General features: G+C 40.5%; 1 protein-coding gene across 4 annotated transcripts in view; it reads right to left on the reverse strand.

Moving 5' to 3' along the window:
• tnrc6c2 (trinucleotide repeat containing adaptor 6C2) overlaps positions 1-15,649 on the reverse strand; it is a 48,268-nt gene extending 32,619 nt beyond the window's left edge. For 3 of the 4 annotated variants that reach the window (XM_047577484.1, XM_047577483.1, XM_047577482.1), the window contains exons 1-3: positions 14,838-15,649; positions 4,830-4,936; positions 4,461-4,482 (exon numbers count right to left, since the gene is read on the reverse strand). In XM_047577484.1, coding sequence (XP_047433440.1) covers positions 4,461-4,482; positions 4,830-4,898 — 91 coding nt within the window. In that variant the 5' untranslated portion in view covers positions 4,899-4,936; positions 14,838-15,649. The remainder of the gene's footprint in view (positions 1-4,460; positions 4,483-4,829; positions 4,937-14,837) is intronic. The other variant, XM_047577485.1, reaches the window with a different exon arrangement.
• Positions 15,650-16,449: the final 800 nt, after the last annotated feature.

Here is a 16,449-nt window from a genome sequence, read left to right on the forward strand (position 1 = left end):
TCCAATACAAATTCAAGAATTGTTTGGGGTTTGAATATAAAAGTGCTGAGCAGTGCTCCAAGATACACAAATTAATACACAACATATAAATAACAAACCCCATTTCATCAAGTTAATTACAACTGATAAAATAATGTACCATGTCGAATTTTCTGTCTCTTTTATATACATGCCATCTGACAAAGGAATGTGATAAGACCAAAGGGCAGACATATATAGACATAGTCTTTCAACCTTACTGAAACACATTTATACATACACCTTACCCCCAAAACACTGGAAGAACTGTCTTTCATAACAGTTGAGCTACAACCTATTAATCTGCCTGATATCTGGCATAAAGCAGCTTCCTGACAAGGGAGGAAAAGATGATGGGGGAAGGGCACGAGCCACAGAATAGACTCTCTTGTCAGCAGCTTGTGAGTGATCATACAACACCAATACACAGAGAGGAAAGCATTGTTTAAGTCTAAGAGCCCCCCTTGTTTCCTTTATCTCTGGCCCTGGTCTCTCCCTCCATCCCTCACTCTCCTCTAGCATTTGACATGCATGTGGTGTGAACACACAGGGGGTAGAGGAAAAACAATTATGCTTGACAGTCATAAATCCACAGGACCTAATTCACAAGCTATTCGCTATTAATTCATTGAGTGTTTATAAATGTGGTTAAGAGAAGGGGAAAAAAACAGCCTGAATGCTAAAGTAAATTAGCCTCTAATTAGACAGCAATTCATGAAATTCCATTTTAGAAGTGTTGAGGCAATTAATAGCATGTGAAATTGCAAATTAATCCAATACAGAATTATAGGACACACTTGTGTTTATGTGTGTCTCTCGCCACTTTGAAAAATATAATGCTATTATCACCATGATGCCACCGTGTAAATATGTTTCTCCTCAGATGCGGTCGTCGAGGCTCAGCATGAAGAGGGTGAAATGACAGGCAGAAGTAATAGCATATGCATGGGTATCAGATAGTGAAGGATGTGGTAGTGACAGCCTTCAGCAGGGAAAAGCACAAGAACGGCTAATGTGTAGTTTGCAGATGTTCTCATTATCTGACTGTGGGAATGTAACAAATGCTCTGTGGTATTGGTGTTTTTTTGTCTCTCGCATGTAGCCACCTGTGTTGTAAACCGTATTTGTACAACTTCCTGCTTGGGGTTTGCTTTCTCCTTACTTCAGTAACATGTGCATGTGTGTATGTTAACAGGCACCATGGACATTATTATCTTGGCTGTTTTCACAATTTTACAATGTAAGTATTTGCTTCAGTCTGTGACAATAGACTGTGCTTTTGAGTTTTTATGATTGTGGGCATCTAGGAAAACACATCTCCAGCTTGACTGAAACATATAGACTTTATATACTTGTACCTGTGTGTCTGCACATGTGTTTCTGTCAAGGTTGGTAAGTTTGAGTACCAATCAAACTGACTTGCTGTGATTGCAGTGATGGGAGAGATGAAGCCGTCTGTGTGCTGGGGGTGAATAATCAGCATCTCTTCCCTCTGAGGGAGGAGGGATGCTCTGTAACAGAGGTCTAGCCTGTGTGTGTGTGTGAAGATGGGGGTGGGGATGGGGGGTGCTTAGGGCAATGCGACACTGCCTCCTGGAACCCTGCATTCGGTGTAACTCCATGCCTAATAGGGGGCAGAGAAGTTAATTCTAGTGCGCCGAAGCTTTATCCTTTTTTCATACATGTGAACGCACCAGGCCGAGATCGATTACCGCAAGTAAATTGAAATGGCTGGGACCAAGGAGGCCTGAAGAGAGGCAAGCAGAAAAAGGCTGAGGATAGGGAAGGTGATGAGTGTGTATGTGTATGTGCATGCATATGTGATTATGAATTTCTGAAAGTGTAAGGAAGGCCGAATGCACTGATATGGATGGAAAGACACAAATCAGTACTGCATACTGATTTTCTCCCTTCCTGCATATACAAACACCTCTATTATTTAGTGTCATGCATGAAAACCCATCTCATTCCAGTTGATGCCACCTTCCTTTGAAAGATATAGCAGATGGGAGGTAACGTGCCAGCTCCCAGAAGTCCTGATGGCTTACTGAATGATTAGTCCTCAAACAGTCTTCCTTTATCTTTTTTTGCTGCATGAGTACCCACCACACACACACACACACACACACACACACACACACACACACACACACACACACACACAAAATCGGTTTCTCATTCCATGTCCCTTTCTTTCTCGATCTCTCATTAAACATACCATAAAATAAATGTCCATGTCATTAGTCCTCTTCTGTACAAGTGCCATCACTGACTCTTGACGGTCATTTTTGGCACTTGTCTAAAGTACTCACTGCTCCATTACTTTCTTTCCAGTGTTTGATTCTTTCATTTTTTACTTTTATCTTATCCCAAAACAGTCTGTTCCACTTCTTACTTCTTTCTCCTACCCTTTCCTTTTTAGTTGTGCTCCATCCATAGGCCAAAACTTATCCATGTTTCCTACCTGAACCTCTGCATTTCATTTGCTACTACTGCTCGAACTTTTCAAACAGCCTATATACACAAATCAAACAATGCAGCAAGAAATTATTAGGGTTTAATATGCATTTCACTAATTAGGCTCAAACATGGCACAATGGATGTGAAATGTAAATTAAGCTTTATACACTGTCCAGATTTTAGAAGTAAAAGCTACTCTTAAACAAGCCTGTCAGAGAATCACCAGGGAAGATACCAAAGTTTAACTCGTGTAACATTTCTAATTACTTCCATTCCCTTAAAATTGGAGAGTTGTGTTTAAAAATCTCTACAGCACCATAAGCAAAACAACCAAAATTGTCCCACTGTTCTAAAAATGTGGTTGCAATGTAGCAACAATGTTTGGTTAATACATGATATAAGTAAACAAAGAAGCTGTGCAACATTTACTTGCTCATATATTCCTGTGGTTATTTGGTTTGCTCCAGTCATTAACATAGTGTTGGTCCTCAGCGGCCAACGCAGGTAATGAATAAATTGGTATGTTCAGAGCAAGCCTTGAAACGAAGCTCTGAATGTGCCTTGGTAGATAGTAGTTTTTTTTGAAAAGTAAAATCTGCTTCTTCTCTCACATTGTTCATTGTTACTATTTGTAACCAGTGACCTTTGTCAGGGTACCAGTCATTCAGATATTATGTACTTTTAGTTTGGTATTAAAAGTCTGGAGATGTCTGAGATTTTTACAATTCAGAAAAGTGTCTTTTTGTCATTGCTCAAGTTGAAGAACAGTGGAATCAACTGTTCCATCCAGATGGCCACGCTGCTGCTCAAACACTGGAAGGACGAGCACTAACAGGAAAATTTCCACTTTGCTCCAATGTGTGAACTTCATCTAAGTCTATACCTGTTATAACAAACACCTATTTATTTAAACCTGAATACATGAATTATTTCATTAAATTTCATTAAATAGATAAAACTACTCATAAACTGGAAGTAAACAAATAAAGTGCTAATATGTCTTCTAATTTAACAATTCACAAAAACTAAAGCGCAAGTCTGTCACTGTAACAAATATGACAGTGTAGCACAGGGGTGTCAAACTCATTTAGTTCGGGGGCCACATTCAGCCCAGTTTGATCTCCAGTTGACCGGACCAGTAAGACGACAGAACAATAATCTATAAGTAATAACAACTACAGATTTGTTCTATTTGTTTTAGTACGAAGAAGAAGATGAGAACATGTGAATCAGGAGAATGTTCACACTTAATACACTATCCTTAAAAAAAAAAAAAAGTGCAATGCTTTGTAGTCCTTTTCATGCAAAAAATGCCTTGTTTATGTAATTTTGTCACTTGTCAAATTCATGTTGCAGGCCAGATTAGACCCTCTGGTGGGTCACTTTTGGCCCGCGGGCCGTGAGTTTGACACCTGTGGTTTAAAGCAACACTAGGAAGCTTGTTGACATAATAACTAATACTAATTTTGGAGTAATACAAAGAAAAGAGCTTTTTTTGCATTTTAGTGGAGCACAAAGAGCATGTGAGGACACTGAGAGGACACCAGCCTCTGCTTTCAGCTTTCCTTTCTTTCATTTGCACTCATTCTCTTCCTTCTTTCTCTATCCCATCCCCCATCTCTTTACCCACACCAAACTCACTGAGCTGTCTGGGTGCCCTCACGCTTCACTGCCTGATGCTGCGGGCATACCGAGCGTCACTCTGCATTACACTCCACTGTATGTGCTCTGATGTGTGTGGAAGTGTAGAAACAAAGAGTCAAATGGCACAATAGTGCTAACATGCAAAATGTGTGTGTCCATCTGTGTACAAGAATGCAAATGGAATGTGTGTATAATGCATGAATAATCTGTGCAATGTTAGCGTATGCCTCATGTGTGCTAATCAGAGCTGATTAATGTACTGTAGACCAGTGGTTGGAGTGTAGTACTAGAAAATGAGGGAAATGAGAGGGTGCAGCTTACGAGAACATGACACTCACCTTTGGGTTTCTGATCGGCAGCCTGCAGAGGGGGAGAGATTTGTCTTAGGAACTCAATAAGGAAAGGATGGGGTTTACAGATAATTTAACATTTGACAATGATAAAATACTGAGTTTTATTCAACAGTAAAAAGACTAATGGAACTGAATGACATGAGCCTGTCAGTCAGTTTATCAGCCAAAGCTTTTGTTTTTATTGGTTTTGTTTTAAAAAGAAAAATGAAAGAGTGAAGCACTAACTATACAACCCAAACACAGAGTGCTGTTTCAAGTTAGTGATAGTAGAGTTTAAATAATTAATAAAATCAGTAATCCATAAATAGTCTGTGTGCGTGTTAGTGAGAGAAATGTATGCATTTTCACATTCACCTTTTTCTGAGCGATGTCTTCTCTCTTCTTGGTCTTGTCTTCTTGTTTTTTCTTTTTCTTTTCTTCCATCAAATGGTTCTCTTTCTTCTGTTGCTAGCTTCTCCCAGCTGTCCAACAAGAGAGGGAATTATGATGAGTCAAACATTAAGGAAATGAGCAAGGATTTAGCTAAAATATTAAGTGGGTTTTTCCAGGATTAATATTATGTACTTTATACAATACACATAAACTCCATGGATATGGAAAATTGAGCTCCACTGCCACAACCACCACAGATGAAAAATGTTTTTCATGCAAAAGGAGATAAAGGAAAGTATACATTCTAATACATTAATAAATATTGGTAAATTGTGAAGAATTAGTTTGACAAGACTGAATTAACTTTTTCACCATTACTGGTATTTACAAATAGAGATAGTCAAATTCCACGTTGCCAAGCAAACGTTTAGTACTTTCAGCAAAACCAAAGTCCATTCAGGGTCTGACTCAGATCTTTTTATCCAGAAGTGGCATTTCACACAAAAATAATGAGTGGAACTTCTGATGCACACTTTCCCCTTCTTATCATAAACTGGAAAGACAAATGAGAGAATGGGTTTGAACATGGCCAGGCATAAAAGTACTAGTTTAAAGACAGAAAGAAAATACAAAGGATGGAAGGAAAGACAACGTAAAGGCCACCAGACCGACAGAACAAGACACAAGGTCTCTTTACAAAGAGCTGTTTCCAGTGGGCATGAGTCAAACTAGATAGCTAGCCTAAAGGCCAGAGGAAACTGAGTACTTCATTTTAGCCTCCATTTCCTTTGGCTCTGCTTTAGTGACAGCTCCTGGAAACTATTAGAGGCATGAGCTGGGGCACAGGGACTAGATGACTGTGTGTGTGTGTGTGTGTGTGTGTGTGTGTGTGTGTGTGTGTGTGTGTATGTGTGTTTAGTCTTCACTAAGAGCAACGGACATTCATCTCCAATACAGCACGGTGGGATATCAAATCAATGATAACACTGTCTAAAATGTGCAAATGAAATCATCATCTTCATCTCAGCCTAAACCAATAAAGTATTCTTATTTGCTGGCCAGCACATGAAGCAGGAATGTACAAGCATACACTGGCCTACCTTGTACAATTAGCTATTGTTCTCCATGTTTGTGAACTAGAAAGACATGACTTCCTCTCAAAAAGTGCCCCATTAGTTAATGGTCACGTTGAATACGCTGCAAATCAGGTAACGGTGTTTTAACAAAATAATGACTATCATTCTAGGCTAACTATCTTTCTATGGAGACCACACAAAACCGAAGTTCTTCCAAGACGATACTGCATAAGGGAGTTTAAATACTTTGGAGAAATTCCATAGACTGCTTCTAATGTGTATATGATATTTCTGACCAGGATGAGTTGATGTTCTTGAGATGATGTGAGGTGGCTTTCCTGTACTATACTGTTGTCAGTTTATTAGCTTAGTTGGTTAATCTGATAACACAAGCAAATGTAAAGCCTCAAAACCTCTTGGTGAGAAGGCCATAATCATTTAAAGACCAAAGTTTTGTTTTTGTTTTTTTGATTTATTGAAACAACTGAAAGATTAATATTGAAATTTATGTGCGTGCGTTTCGTCTCTGACAATCAAACCAAACACAAAATGTGACTATACACAGGCTCTGGATATGAATCAAGATCTGAATATATGAGTGAATCATAAGGTTCATAACACAACATTAATAGAAGACCTGCTTCCCACTGGGCTGCCCACTGCTAGAGGGAGGGGGCTGTCAATAAAAAAGACAGGAGAGGCCTCAAAAAGAGTCTGATGGTGCAGTAATGTCTCTATGGAAGGAAGGGACAGACATCAGGTAGGGGTAGACATACATCCAGATGTGCAAAGCTCAATGCTGCTGTCAGAAGTGTCTTTAAGACAAAAACCTAACTCTGAGTAGCAGCCATTGCATTGTTCGATCTTACATTCACACACTCACACAGTCCTATTTTCTGCGTTTCTGTGTTTGTCATTGTGTTACCACAGCAGTTCAGGGAAGCCTGGCCTCAGGTAACAAGCAGGAGTGTGGTTATAGATGTGTATGTTTGTGTGCATACAGATTATTGTATGCTATATGTGCAGTGTGGGCAGCATACTGTTACGTGCAGCAGCCATATGCTTGTTCATATTCTTCCACACCTGAGATAATACGATAATACATACTAAACTACCACCACTGGTGGAAAAAAAAAAAACATCAGTAAGTAGAACATATTATATGTAAGGCATCAGTGACAGAAGTGAGCCTAGAAAGATGAAGAGTTGAAGACACTGGATATATATATGCATTAGTTTCAGATATCAGTTGCTATTGACAGACGCTTTTTACTACAGCTGACTGTGCCATTTTGGTATCCTCACCTTTTACCCTTGAAATGATAGTGGGTTGCTGTATCTGGTTACTAGTGCTGTTGTCACAGTGAGGGCTGGGGAAACTGGGTCAGAAGGATACAAACACTACAACACAACCGAACAAGGACATAGCATGGTAATGCAAATTTCCAAAATGGCGATACTCTATGGAAGACTTCTAATTTAATATTTTATTTACTCACTAATTTTAGAAACCTAGCGGCACCCTGGTAGAAATCCAACATGAAATGAGAGAGCAAACAGTTGTCAGTTGCCAAATTTAGCTTCTTCCCTAACCTCTATTGCCCCCAAATATAACCTCACCTGACTCTCTCCCTCTACTTCAGTCGTCCTTACATGAGCACTTCCTCAGACATGACCCTGAGTTGTCTCTGTGGTGCCTTCCAGCATCAGGTTTACCCTTGCTGGCAGTATGACACTGCACTTAGGCAAAACATGTCCTGGTTTGAGGTGAGTGGTCTACAAGGCCAGAGCATGTCATTCAGTGCTCTTTCAATAAAGGTGATTAAATTACCAACATAACACAGCTAATATCTTAAGCATAGCTTTATTTCCTATACGTTGGCCTGAATATTTTAAATATTTATGCAAAGGCAGCTCCTGTCAAAGCCAAGGAGCATGGCAAGCCTTGGTTTATAATAAAAAAAAAAAAATTCTAGCAAACTTAAAAGCTCTCTTATTAGTGCTTTCCATTCATACTCAGAAGCTGGAATTTCCAAATTCCAAGTCTGAATTTTCATCTGGAGCCCCCGATTCTTTTATGTTTTTGTTGCATTAAATCAGACTGTATTTTTCAATATACAAACGTTGAAATGCTGCTGTAGAGTAATTTATGTTTTTCCTGTGTTATATGGGAACCTCAAGCCTATGGCGTGCTAACAATAGCTCAAAATGATAGCCTATGTAAAACCAAAACAGTGCAAAACACCACTGTGGCAAACTGTGATTAGTGATTGAGTATTTTTTATAAATTTCTGCCTCATAGATTTTAATCACCGCAAGTACTTCTCGTAAAAAACTCATGAGTTGGTTTAAGTAATCATTTCGATTTACAATTCGTGTAAATAGCTTAAATTTTGTTTAACATTAGAGTAATAATATTAGTTAATATCAAGATTTTTTTAAAACCTTTAATTTCACTTTGCACTCAAAAAATTTAAATATTGAACACAACAAGTTATATTCGGACAATCCAAGTGCTTTTGTGGACACGGCCATCTTGTTTTCCGACATCTGTAACTGGAAAGACGATAATTTGCATGTGATGCCATGCATCACAAGCTCCGACTTCTGACCTCTGAGGTAAATGGAACGCAGCATTGTATCATGTTAGTAAGCCTGGCATTAAACCACATGCCCAACACTCAGTTGAACATTTATCAAACTTGAAAATCTGAGTAGAGCTGAGTTGCTGGAAAATACCTTTTGAGGCTATTTACCTCATTTCTAGTCTTGGTGCTAGATAGGGCTTAATGCAACCTACTTAATTAAGTACATAGCTATACCAAAAAATACATTTTTCATGTTATCATCCCGTTCCTAGTGATACGATGGATATTAATAAACCAGGATACTTCATACCCTAAATACTACCATACCTCTAATTTATGAATCTATTCCACTAAAAATACAATCAAAGATCCTTTATTGATTTGTATGTGTTATGAATTTAGGAATCGATTAGAAAAATACTAAAGATATTGGATGCCTATGGAGGATGCCCTTTCCTTATGCTGAACAAAACAGTTCAATATCCTGGGATACATGGCTAAGCTACAGAGGGGGCGACATGACAACAGCAGCACACTGTACAGGAATGAAAAGGACAGAAACTCACAATACACACATGCCCCGCATAAAAACACAAAGACACACACAGGAAAGCAGACTGTCTGATGCCTGTCTTCTTCCGCCAGGGATGTAGAGAAAAGGGAGGTGGGGGGAGGAAGGGGGGCAGGCGGAGGATGAAAGCAGACGCAGAGCAATACCAATTAAGAACGACAGCCGCCGGAGAACCAGACAGGGCATGGAGAGAAAGGAAAAAGACTATGGTGGAAGAGGGAAAAGACAGAAAGAATCCTCACTGGAGAAATGGAGTCGGTGGAAACAAAACTGAACGAAGCACTACTGGCGCTGGCAGACGAGAAGGGGGGGGGGGATATCCATGCACCTTGATCTCTAGTGTCTAGAGATACAGGGAGAAACATAAGGGATAAGGAAGAAAATGCAGACATAATATAGAGGGGATAAAATCAGCTGTGCTACTATGAAGACAGAAAGAAATAGAGAAACAGAATTTCAGAAGGCAAAATACACCAATAAAACTTCTGAACGTCTGTTGTCGATGCAACACCACTCACAAAGGAGTACGAAGAGGAGAGGGAAGGACTTTCGTCTCTCAGCAAAAAGTAATATGGTCAGGCCATGACCACAGAATGTGGTAAATCCAGTCTCTCGGTACCATTACCATTCAGCCAGCCACCCATTCCTGTGGTGTTACAGAAGCCACAGGACCCTCCTGAGCCTTATTACATGGAACATTATGGGCTGCCCTTACCTGGGGAATAATTCTTCAATACCTGTAACCGCTGCAAAAGACCTCAGCTACACCCCACGAATGTGTGCGGGTGTGCAGTTGTGTTCAGTCAGCCTCAATGGCTTGGGCAAAACAAGTCTGCAAGTTCCACAGTTGATAAGGAGCAATAACAATGTTGGTGTGTTTTTTCTATCGTTCAGTCACACCAACCTGCTGCAGTCAATCCGTGCATACCAGCTTTGCCTACAGCAGGTGGAGTTAGTGGCTTGGGAAAGTATACAATGCACTTTACCAGAGTGGACTCAATGAATTGTGGATGTTTTGCGCTTAGGTGAAATCTGAAGGTGACGGACTGACTAAATGTCAACAAGTGGGTGAGGACTTCTGATCAAGGGGGGAAGCAACATGGAGGAGAAAGTCAAAGAATCAAGCAGTAAGAGAATCTGAGCTGTGCTATAAATAACCACTTTGAGGTTTGTCTCCAGAAAATTAGCACTTAGTGTCTTGGCCCCTGCTTCTGCCAAGTCGATATGAAACTTTAACACAGTGGCAGCTCATTAAATGGGAAAACAGCACAAGGCACAAGACCAAGCAGGCCTGTTCCGTGCCATCAACAGAGCTAAGGCTTAGTGAATTCCAGAAGAAGCTGTCATGCCCTGTGTGCTTGTATATGCATTTGTATTTGCTTTGCTATTTTATGAGTGTTGATAAAACTTCATACAGCCTGTTTGATATAGGTTTTATATGGAGTCATGTTAAAAAGCCAAGCAGTTTGCCATTTCTCCATGTCAACAATGACTAGATTGAACTAATCTGCCATTGCCTCATTCATTGTATCTCAAACACATGACAAATGTGCTTTAACTGGTAGATTTACACAATTCTCAAAACATATTTAGTAAATACACATTAACAGTAGCTCAAGTATATTTAACTTTGCTTTTCAGACAAATCAAATGTTTGCTTTGTCTCCTTATTGGCTTGATTTTGTGATTCCTCCTTGTTACGGCTAATATGTCTCATCTAATCTCACCTTCTACAACCACTTATCGTAACTAGGGTTGTGGGGTCAGGTTAATATGTAATTAAAGGAATATTTTTAGGTTAAAAGCAAACAGTTTCCAATAGAAGAACTGCTGTCTTTTTTAACATGTCTTACATTAATGAGGCCTGGAGAAATGATATAGAAGCCTTAACGGCCTTAACGATTGTCTTTAAATTATTTTTCAAACGCTGAGCAACCTGTCTTTACTGGCATCATCATACCCAGACAAATGAGTTAGCCTAGCCTATACCTTTACCCTCAGTATATTCTAACTTGAACCACCAAAACAAGTCTTTGCCCTCAAAAAACAAAACACTTTGGAAGTATTTCAGAAAGTGCGGACCAGTCATAATGTCCTCAATTTCAAAAAAAAAAAAAAAAAACACTCTCAAGGTCTAAACTCAAATCAATATTCAAAGACAGACATACAAACACAAACACACAACAACAGTCAACAATTTATTGGCTGTGGGCAGTGTAAGCAATAAAGCAGATTCTGAAGGAGAAACAGAAAATAAGTACTGCGATTAGTTAGAAACAAAGGCTCGATCGGATGCAAGACTGTCTTTCTGACACGGTCAGAAAGACAAAAAAAGAAAAATCAGAGAGAAATGTAAACCATGGCCGACAATAACACTGCACATCTTAAAAGGTGAGAGGAAAGCAGAAGGTAGGGCACATTTTTATCCTGATTAAAAATTGCTTCTTCTTTTTTTTTAATTGATCTAATGAGTAGGAAAACGGCAACATTGTCGCGTGGGATCTCCTGCATATTTTCTGTTAGTGTCCATGTGATGCCCATCTCTTCCTCTCTGCATCTCTCCAATTATCCGACATGAAGCAGAGGGAGGAACGGAGGCCCCCACCAAACCTCGACACACTGAACATTCCCCTGGACCCCTGCCAAGAATCACAGGCAGCAGCTCACTAGTTTCAGCTTCCCCCATCCCCCTGCTTCTATCCCGTCCTGGTTTACCCCTGGTGGGCCCCCTAAGCCCCTGCCCCCTCCATTGGCTCACAAGTTAGACAAGGAGGAGGGGGTTACACAGACCCCACCTCCTCCTGACTTTGTATACGAGACTTTTGGTTGCAAGCAAATCTAGCCACTCTTCACTCAGGGAGAAATCATACGTGGACCCTCCAACAGGTTATGCATTTCACTTCAGAAGAAATACAGCTTACACTTTGGCATATTTACAATCAGGAATTAAGGCCTAGATAGCAAGAAGATAAGATTACGTCTACCGTAACATGAGATAGTAACATCTTTTACCTAAACAGGTCAGTGTTGCACAGGTAACACCTGGTCTACACCCCAGAGATCCAGGATGGATGAACTGAATAAAGCAAATCATATCTTGCAAAAAACAGGTGTTCCACAGACATTACTTTATTTGACAAACCAGGTTCCAAAACAAAAAAAAATGTCAAGGCCAGCATCAGTCCTCCTTTATATTCCGAGTAGCCACGAAAGGACACCCTATCTATTTCTAGCTTCCTAGTGCACAATCATTGCAAACACACATTCCAGAAAGGCTCCCCTTGCTGGGGGAGAAACACAAACAGTCTACATTTAGTACAATGGCCGCACCAAGCACAGCTGCTTGAAAAATCTCTATCCTGCTCTAGTCTTCAAAATAGCACTACATAAGGCAGAGGAAGAGGGTAATGGCTTTGGGCAACCTCCCATTGAATCCAGCTGATTCTACTGTCAAGGCTCCCCTACTGGAGCAGCACCCCGCGGCGGTGTTAAGCACGTTATCCTTCAGGTCTGTGCGAATTGTTTGAAAGGCCTCATAATCACAGGCTCAGTGACTACTGTAGTCAGGCTTGAACTAAGGTCAATGGCGGTGAAAAGGGGATAGACAACACAAGCCACAAAAAAACACAACACAAAAGCATTTCCAGGGTCAACACAAAATATCTGACCAGGAATGGAAAGAAATGTTGGTTTATTTATATTTGTAATCTCTTGGATAAACTGTCAAGCTTTTGTAGAAGAATCTAAAAATCTCAAGACCAAAAAGTGTGTATGAAGGATACAGTGACATAGAACCAACAGACCAGCAACCTGCGGATAAGAGTTTAAGTTTATGTTTTGTCTATCAAGGGTCAGACAAGGGGAAGCAAGCTTTGGGTTTCCTTTTAAATAAAAGATTCTGCTAGTGCGCTGCCAAAACAGCAAAAGCAGTATAGTTCATTGAATCTGGACCCCAATGAGGCAACAGTTTTTTGTGTCCTTTCGCATGCAATAAACCACAATTAAACACCTCACGTTTTAAAGGGCTGAAATGCAACCACGTTTCAGAAAGGTTTAAAAGTTTCAGTTTCAAATGCAGTGATTTGCAGATGTTGGCATTTGCAGAATATCCATATTCTTCATAGACATATACACTGGATATCTCTATGTCTTAAAATGGCAAAACCATTCCATATAGTGTAAGAAAACACAAGTGTACCTGACATCTTCATTTAAATATAACACACCTTGCCTCTGGAGTTACCCTTCTACTGCTCCTCCATTTGCCCTTGTGCCCGAAGGATGAGCCACTTACTTTGGTTTTTGTGGTGCTAAAGCATTTGTTTGGCAAAGTTAATTCCTCCACCTCTTTACCAGGTTTTAAGTACATGAATTGTTGTGATTCACTAGTTTTCCGTTCACTGGAGGACCCCTGCAATGTCCCTTTACAACATACGTATCATGTCTTTGATAAGCTGGGCACGCGTATGAAAGGGAGGACCCATGACCATGGAACACAGCTCTATGTTTGTGTATGCGAGTCAGCTGAGTGTCTAGGCCAGGCAGGAGGCAACTCAAGATCTGATTAACAACTGAAGGGCATTAGCCAACTGTCAGGGTTTTGAGCTTAACAAAAATGGCCACATAGCAATCCCAAGCTCATTCTGACCAAAACACATTTCTGACACCACAACTGCATTTTCAAAACAAGGCACGTAGACATGAAGACACATCCGTATGCATTGCACATAGAAAAAAAAAATGTTTCCCATCAAACTGCAAATGTATGTGTGTGTGAGCCTTTTTCATTTCATCACCTCGCTGGTGTGTGACGATAGAGATAAGACGGCGGTGACAGAGATGTCAGAGGGGGGTTAGGAAAAGGGGGTTTGAAATTGAACAGGAAATTATGTACTTCAATTAAGACACGCGGACGAGATATTAAAAGCTATACTCCAGTGCCTGGGGGACAGGATGCAGGAAGGGGGATGCAATGGAAGGCGACAGTTCAATCAGAATCCCTGGGCTTTCGTACCGAGCCGCGGTGGGGGGAGTGGAGGAAAGAAGGGAAGAGAGACAGGACAGCTACGTTTAATAATGTACTTGGAATTTGTGTAGTGGAATGTGCAATAGTGTACAAGATACAGAATGTGATACTGCTGCAGAATGAACCGCAGACCACCAAGCTGTGAAAATTGGGACCACATTTTGAAAAAAAAACGCAACTACAACAGGTAAGAGCAAATCTAAGCTTTCGAAAACAATACACAGTGCTGCTGCCATGATACAACTGTCTGCAATCAACCTATAAAGATAAAATCTAGCACCATCTACTCAGTCACTTCAAGAAACCATCTTACTACACAACTCACATGTACAGAGTGTGTTCCAGTCCCTGCAGCCAATCATGAAAGAGCTATGATATAACACAAAAGTTCCCAACATTTTTATGCCCTTCAAATAAACTACATTTACTCATCAACCTCACAGTAAATATCCAAAGGTAGCACATGGGAGAATACCTCTGATCAAGCAATAGTTTTTTTAAGATGCATAATATGACTAATATTATGGGCAGCACCACAAATAATCAGAAATAATCAAACTGTTTCAATGATGTGCTTCAATCCCCATATAACAAGCGAGAACTAAAGTGATACACTGGATCGTCTGGCGTATTTATTTGTTTTACATCTCAAGCTAGATCGTGTGCATTTTTCCCACTGCGATTTCGACTTTTAAATAATTAATAGCAAAATATTCATCAGAATCTTACCTTGCGTTTATCACAGCTTTGGCAGCTCTCGGGGTTGATGCATGGCAAAAAAAATATGCAGAAAAAGCATTCTCTGGTGTCTTTTCAAAAGTTACCCGTAAAGAAATGGAGCAGAGATTTAGTCGCAATTAAAGTCAGGCTTGGCAGATAAGCCGACTGCTGCTGAAGCAGCTTGGTGACAAGATACCGAGGTAAACAACGGCTTCTCAGCCAGATATAGACTACACACACAGCAAATACGGTAATTTATGCTTTGAGCAAAAAGGGAAAAAAAAGATAAAAATAAAACTATACGGTGTAATTATAGTCGGCAAAAATCAAATTGTTAAAACGTCACGATAAATTGGGGGCGGGGAAAGGGGCGAAGCACCACTAAAAACAAAAACAAAAAAACGGACACGAATAAAATGACTATTCAAAGCAGCTAAATGATGTAAGCTAACGTTAGCTGGTTGGCGTTGTAAGTCGTCGACCGTTGCGAGGTTTCGCAAACCGGAAAAATCAGGCCTTTTTCGTTAAAAAAATCGCCGTTGCGTTCTCGCGCAGCAAAGCCGACGGCCGCGACAGCCAGCCAGCCAGCCAACTTGTTTTAAAGTGCAAAAGAAACGTTTCTGTTTAAGTCGCCGGTTGGACGACTAACGACGGGCTGGCTACCGCGAATGCAAACTGAGTAACGACTCCCGGGAAATACATTCTGTGTTGATCCAGACAGCGGAGCGGACACTCATGGTAGGCGTTCAGTGAGCTCTCGTTGACAGGGGTATCGCAGCCATTTTGTTCAAACTAACAACACCGCAGTCTCCCTCTCCTCCTCCCAGGGAGCAGACAGATCAGGAAGTGGCTCCGGATACGTCACTCCCGACCAACCAAAACACCGGACACAAACTCCGCCCTCCGCCGTCCGGCCCGCCCTCCTTCTTCTCCAAGTCTCCGAACTGCGCAGAGGACAGACGGGAAGAAAAAAAGGATGGCAGGCAGCTCATATTTCCAGGTTAAGGGCTGAAGCGTGCATGTCAAAAGAGAAACAAACGCCACACTGAAATGTACGTCTGAAGAAAACGTCGACATTTTCAGTTTAAACATGTTCACTCGATATGCTCTATATTTTTACATATTAATGTACTTTTGTTCCTAGCACTGATGCAGTACTGAGGCCTTAAAGCTGCCCGAATCTGTATTTTCATTTTTAAATATGTAATAACCTAGAGAGCGATAACTGCAACAAATGCACAAAGATGGTCACTCAGCACATTCATTTCTGCATCACCAGTGTGGCTTTTTAGCATCTTATGTAATTGTTTTGGGTTTACAGCCCTTGGCTGTATTACACCTGTGACAAACACATCTGGGAGCCTTGTCCCAAAGGTTTTTTTAGGGAAATGCCGGCCCGGAGTCACTAAGTTCGGCAAAGATCTGCCATGCCAGTCAAACCACAGAAAACAGGAGGGTAAACATGTGACTTGAAATTTCTCAGATGTCAGGTCATACACATTATCTGATCACTGTGGAGTTAAACAAAATTGATCTGACTGGTTTTCGGACTATCCAATTACAATCAATGTTTTTTTTCTCTTTATCGGTCGAGACATGGCCCATAACGAAATCATAGTGT

Source organism: Mugil cephalus, chromosome 2 (genome assembly GCF_022458985.1).
Source record: "Mugil cephalus isolate CIBA_MC_2020 chromosome 2, CIBA_Mcephalus_1.1, whole genome shotgun sequence".
Lineage (NCBI taxonomy): Eukaryota > Metazoa > Chordata > Actinopteri > Mugiliformes > Mugilidae > Mugil > Mugil cephalus.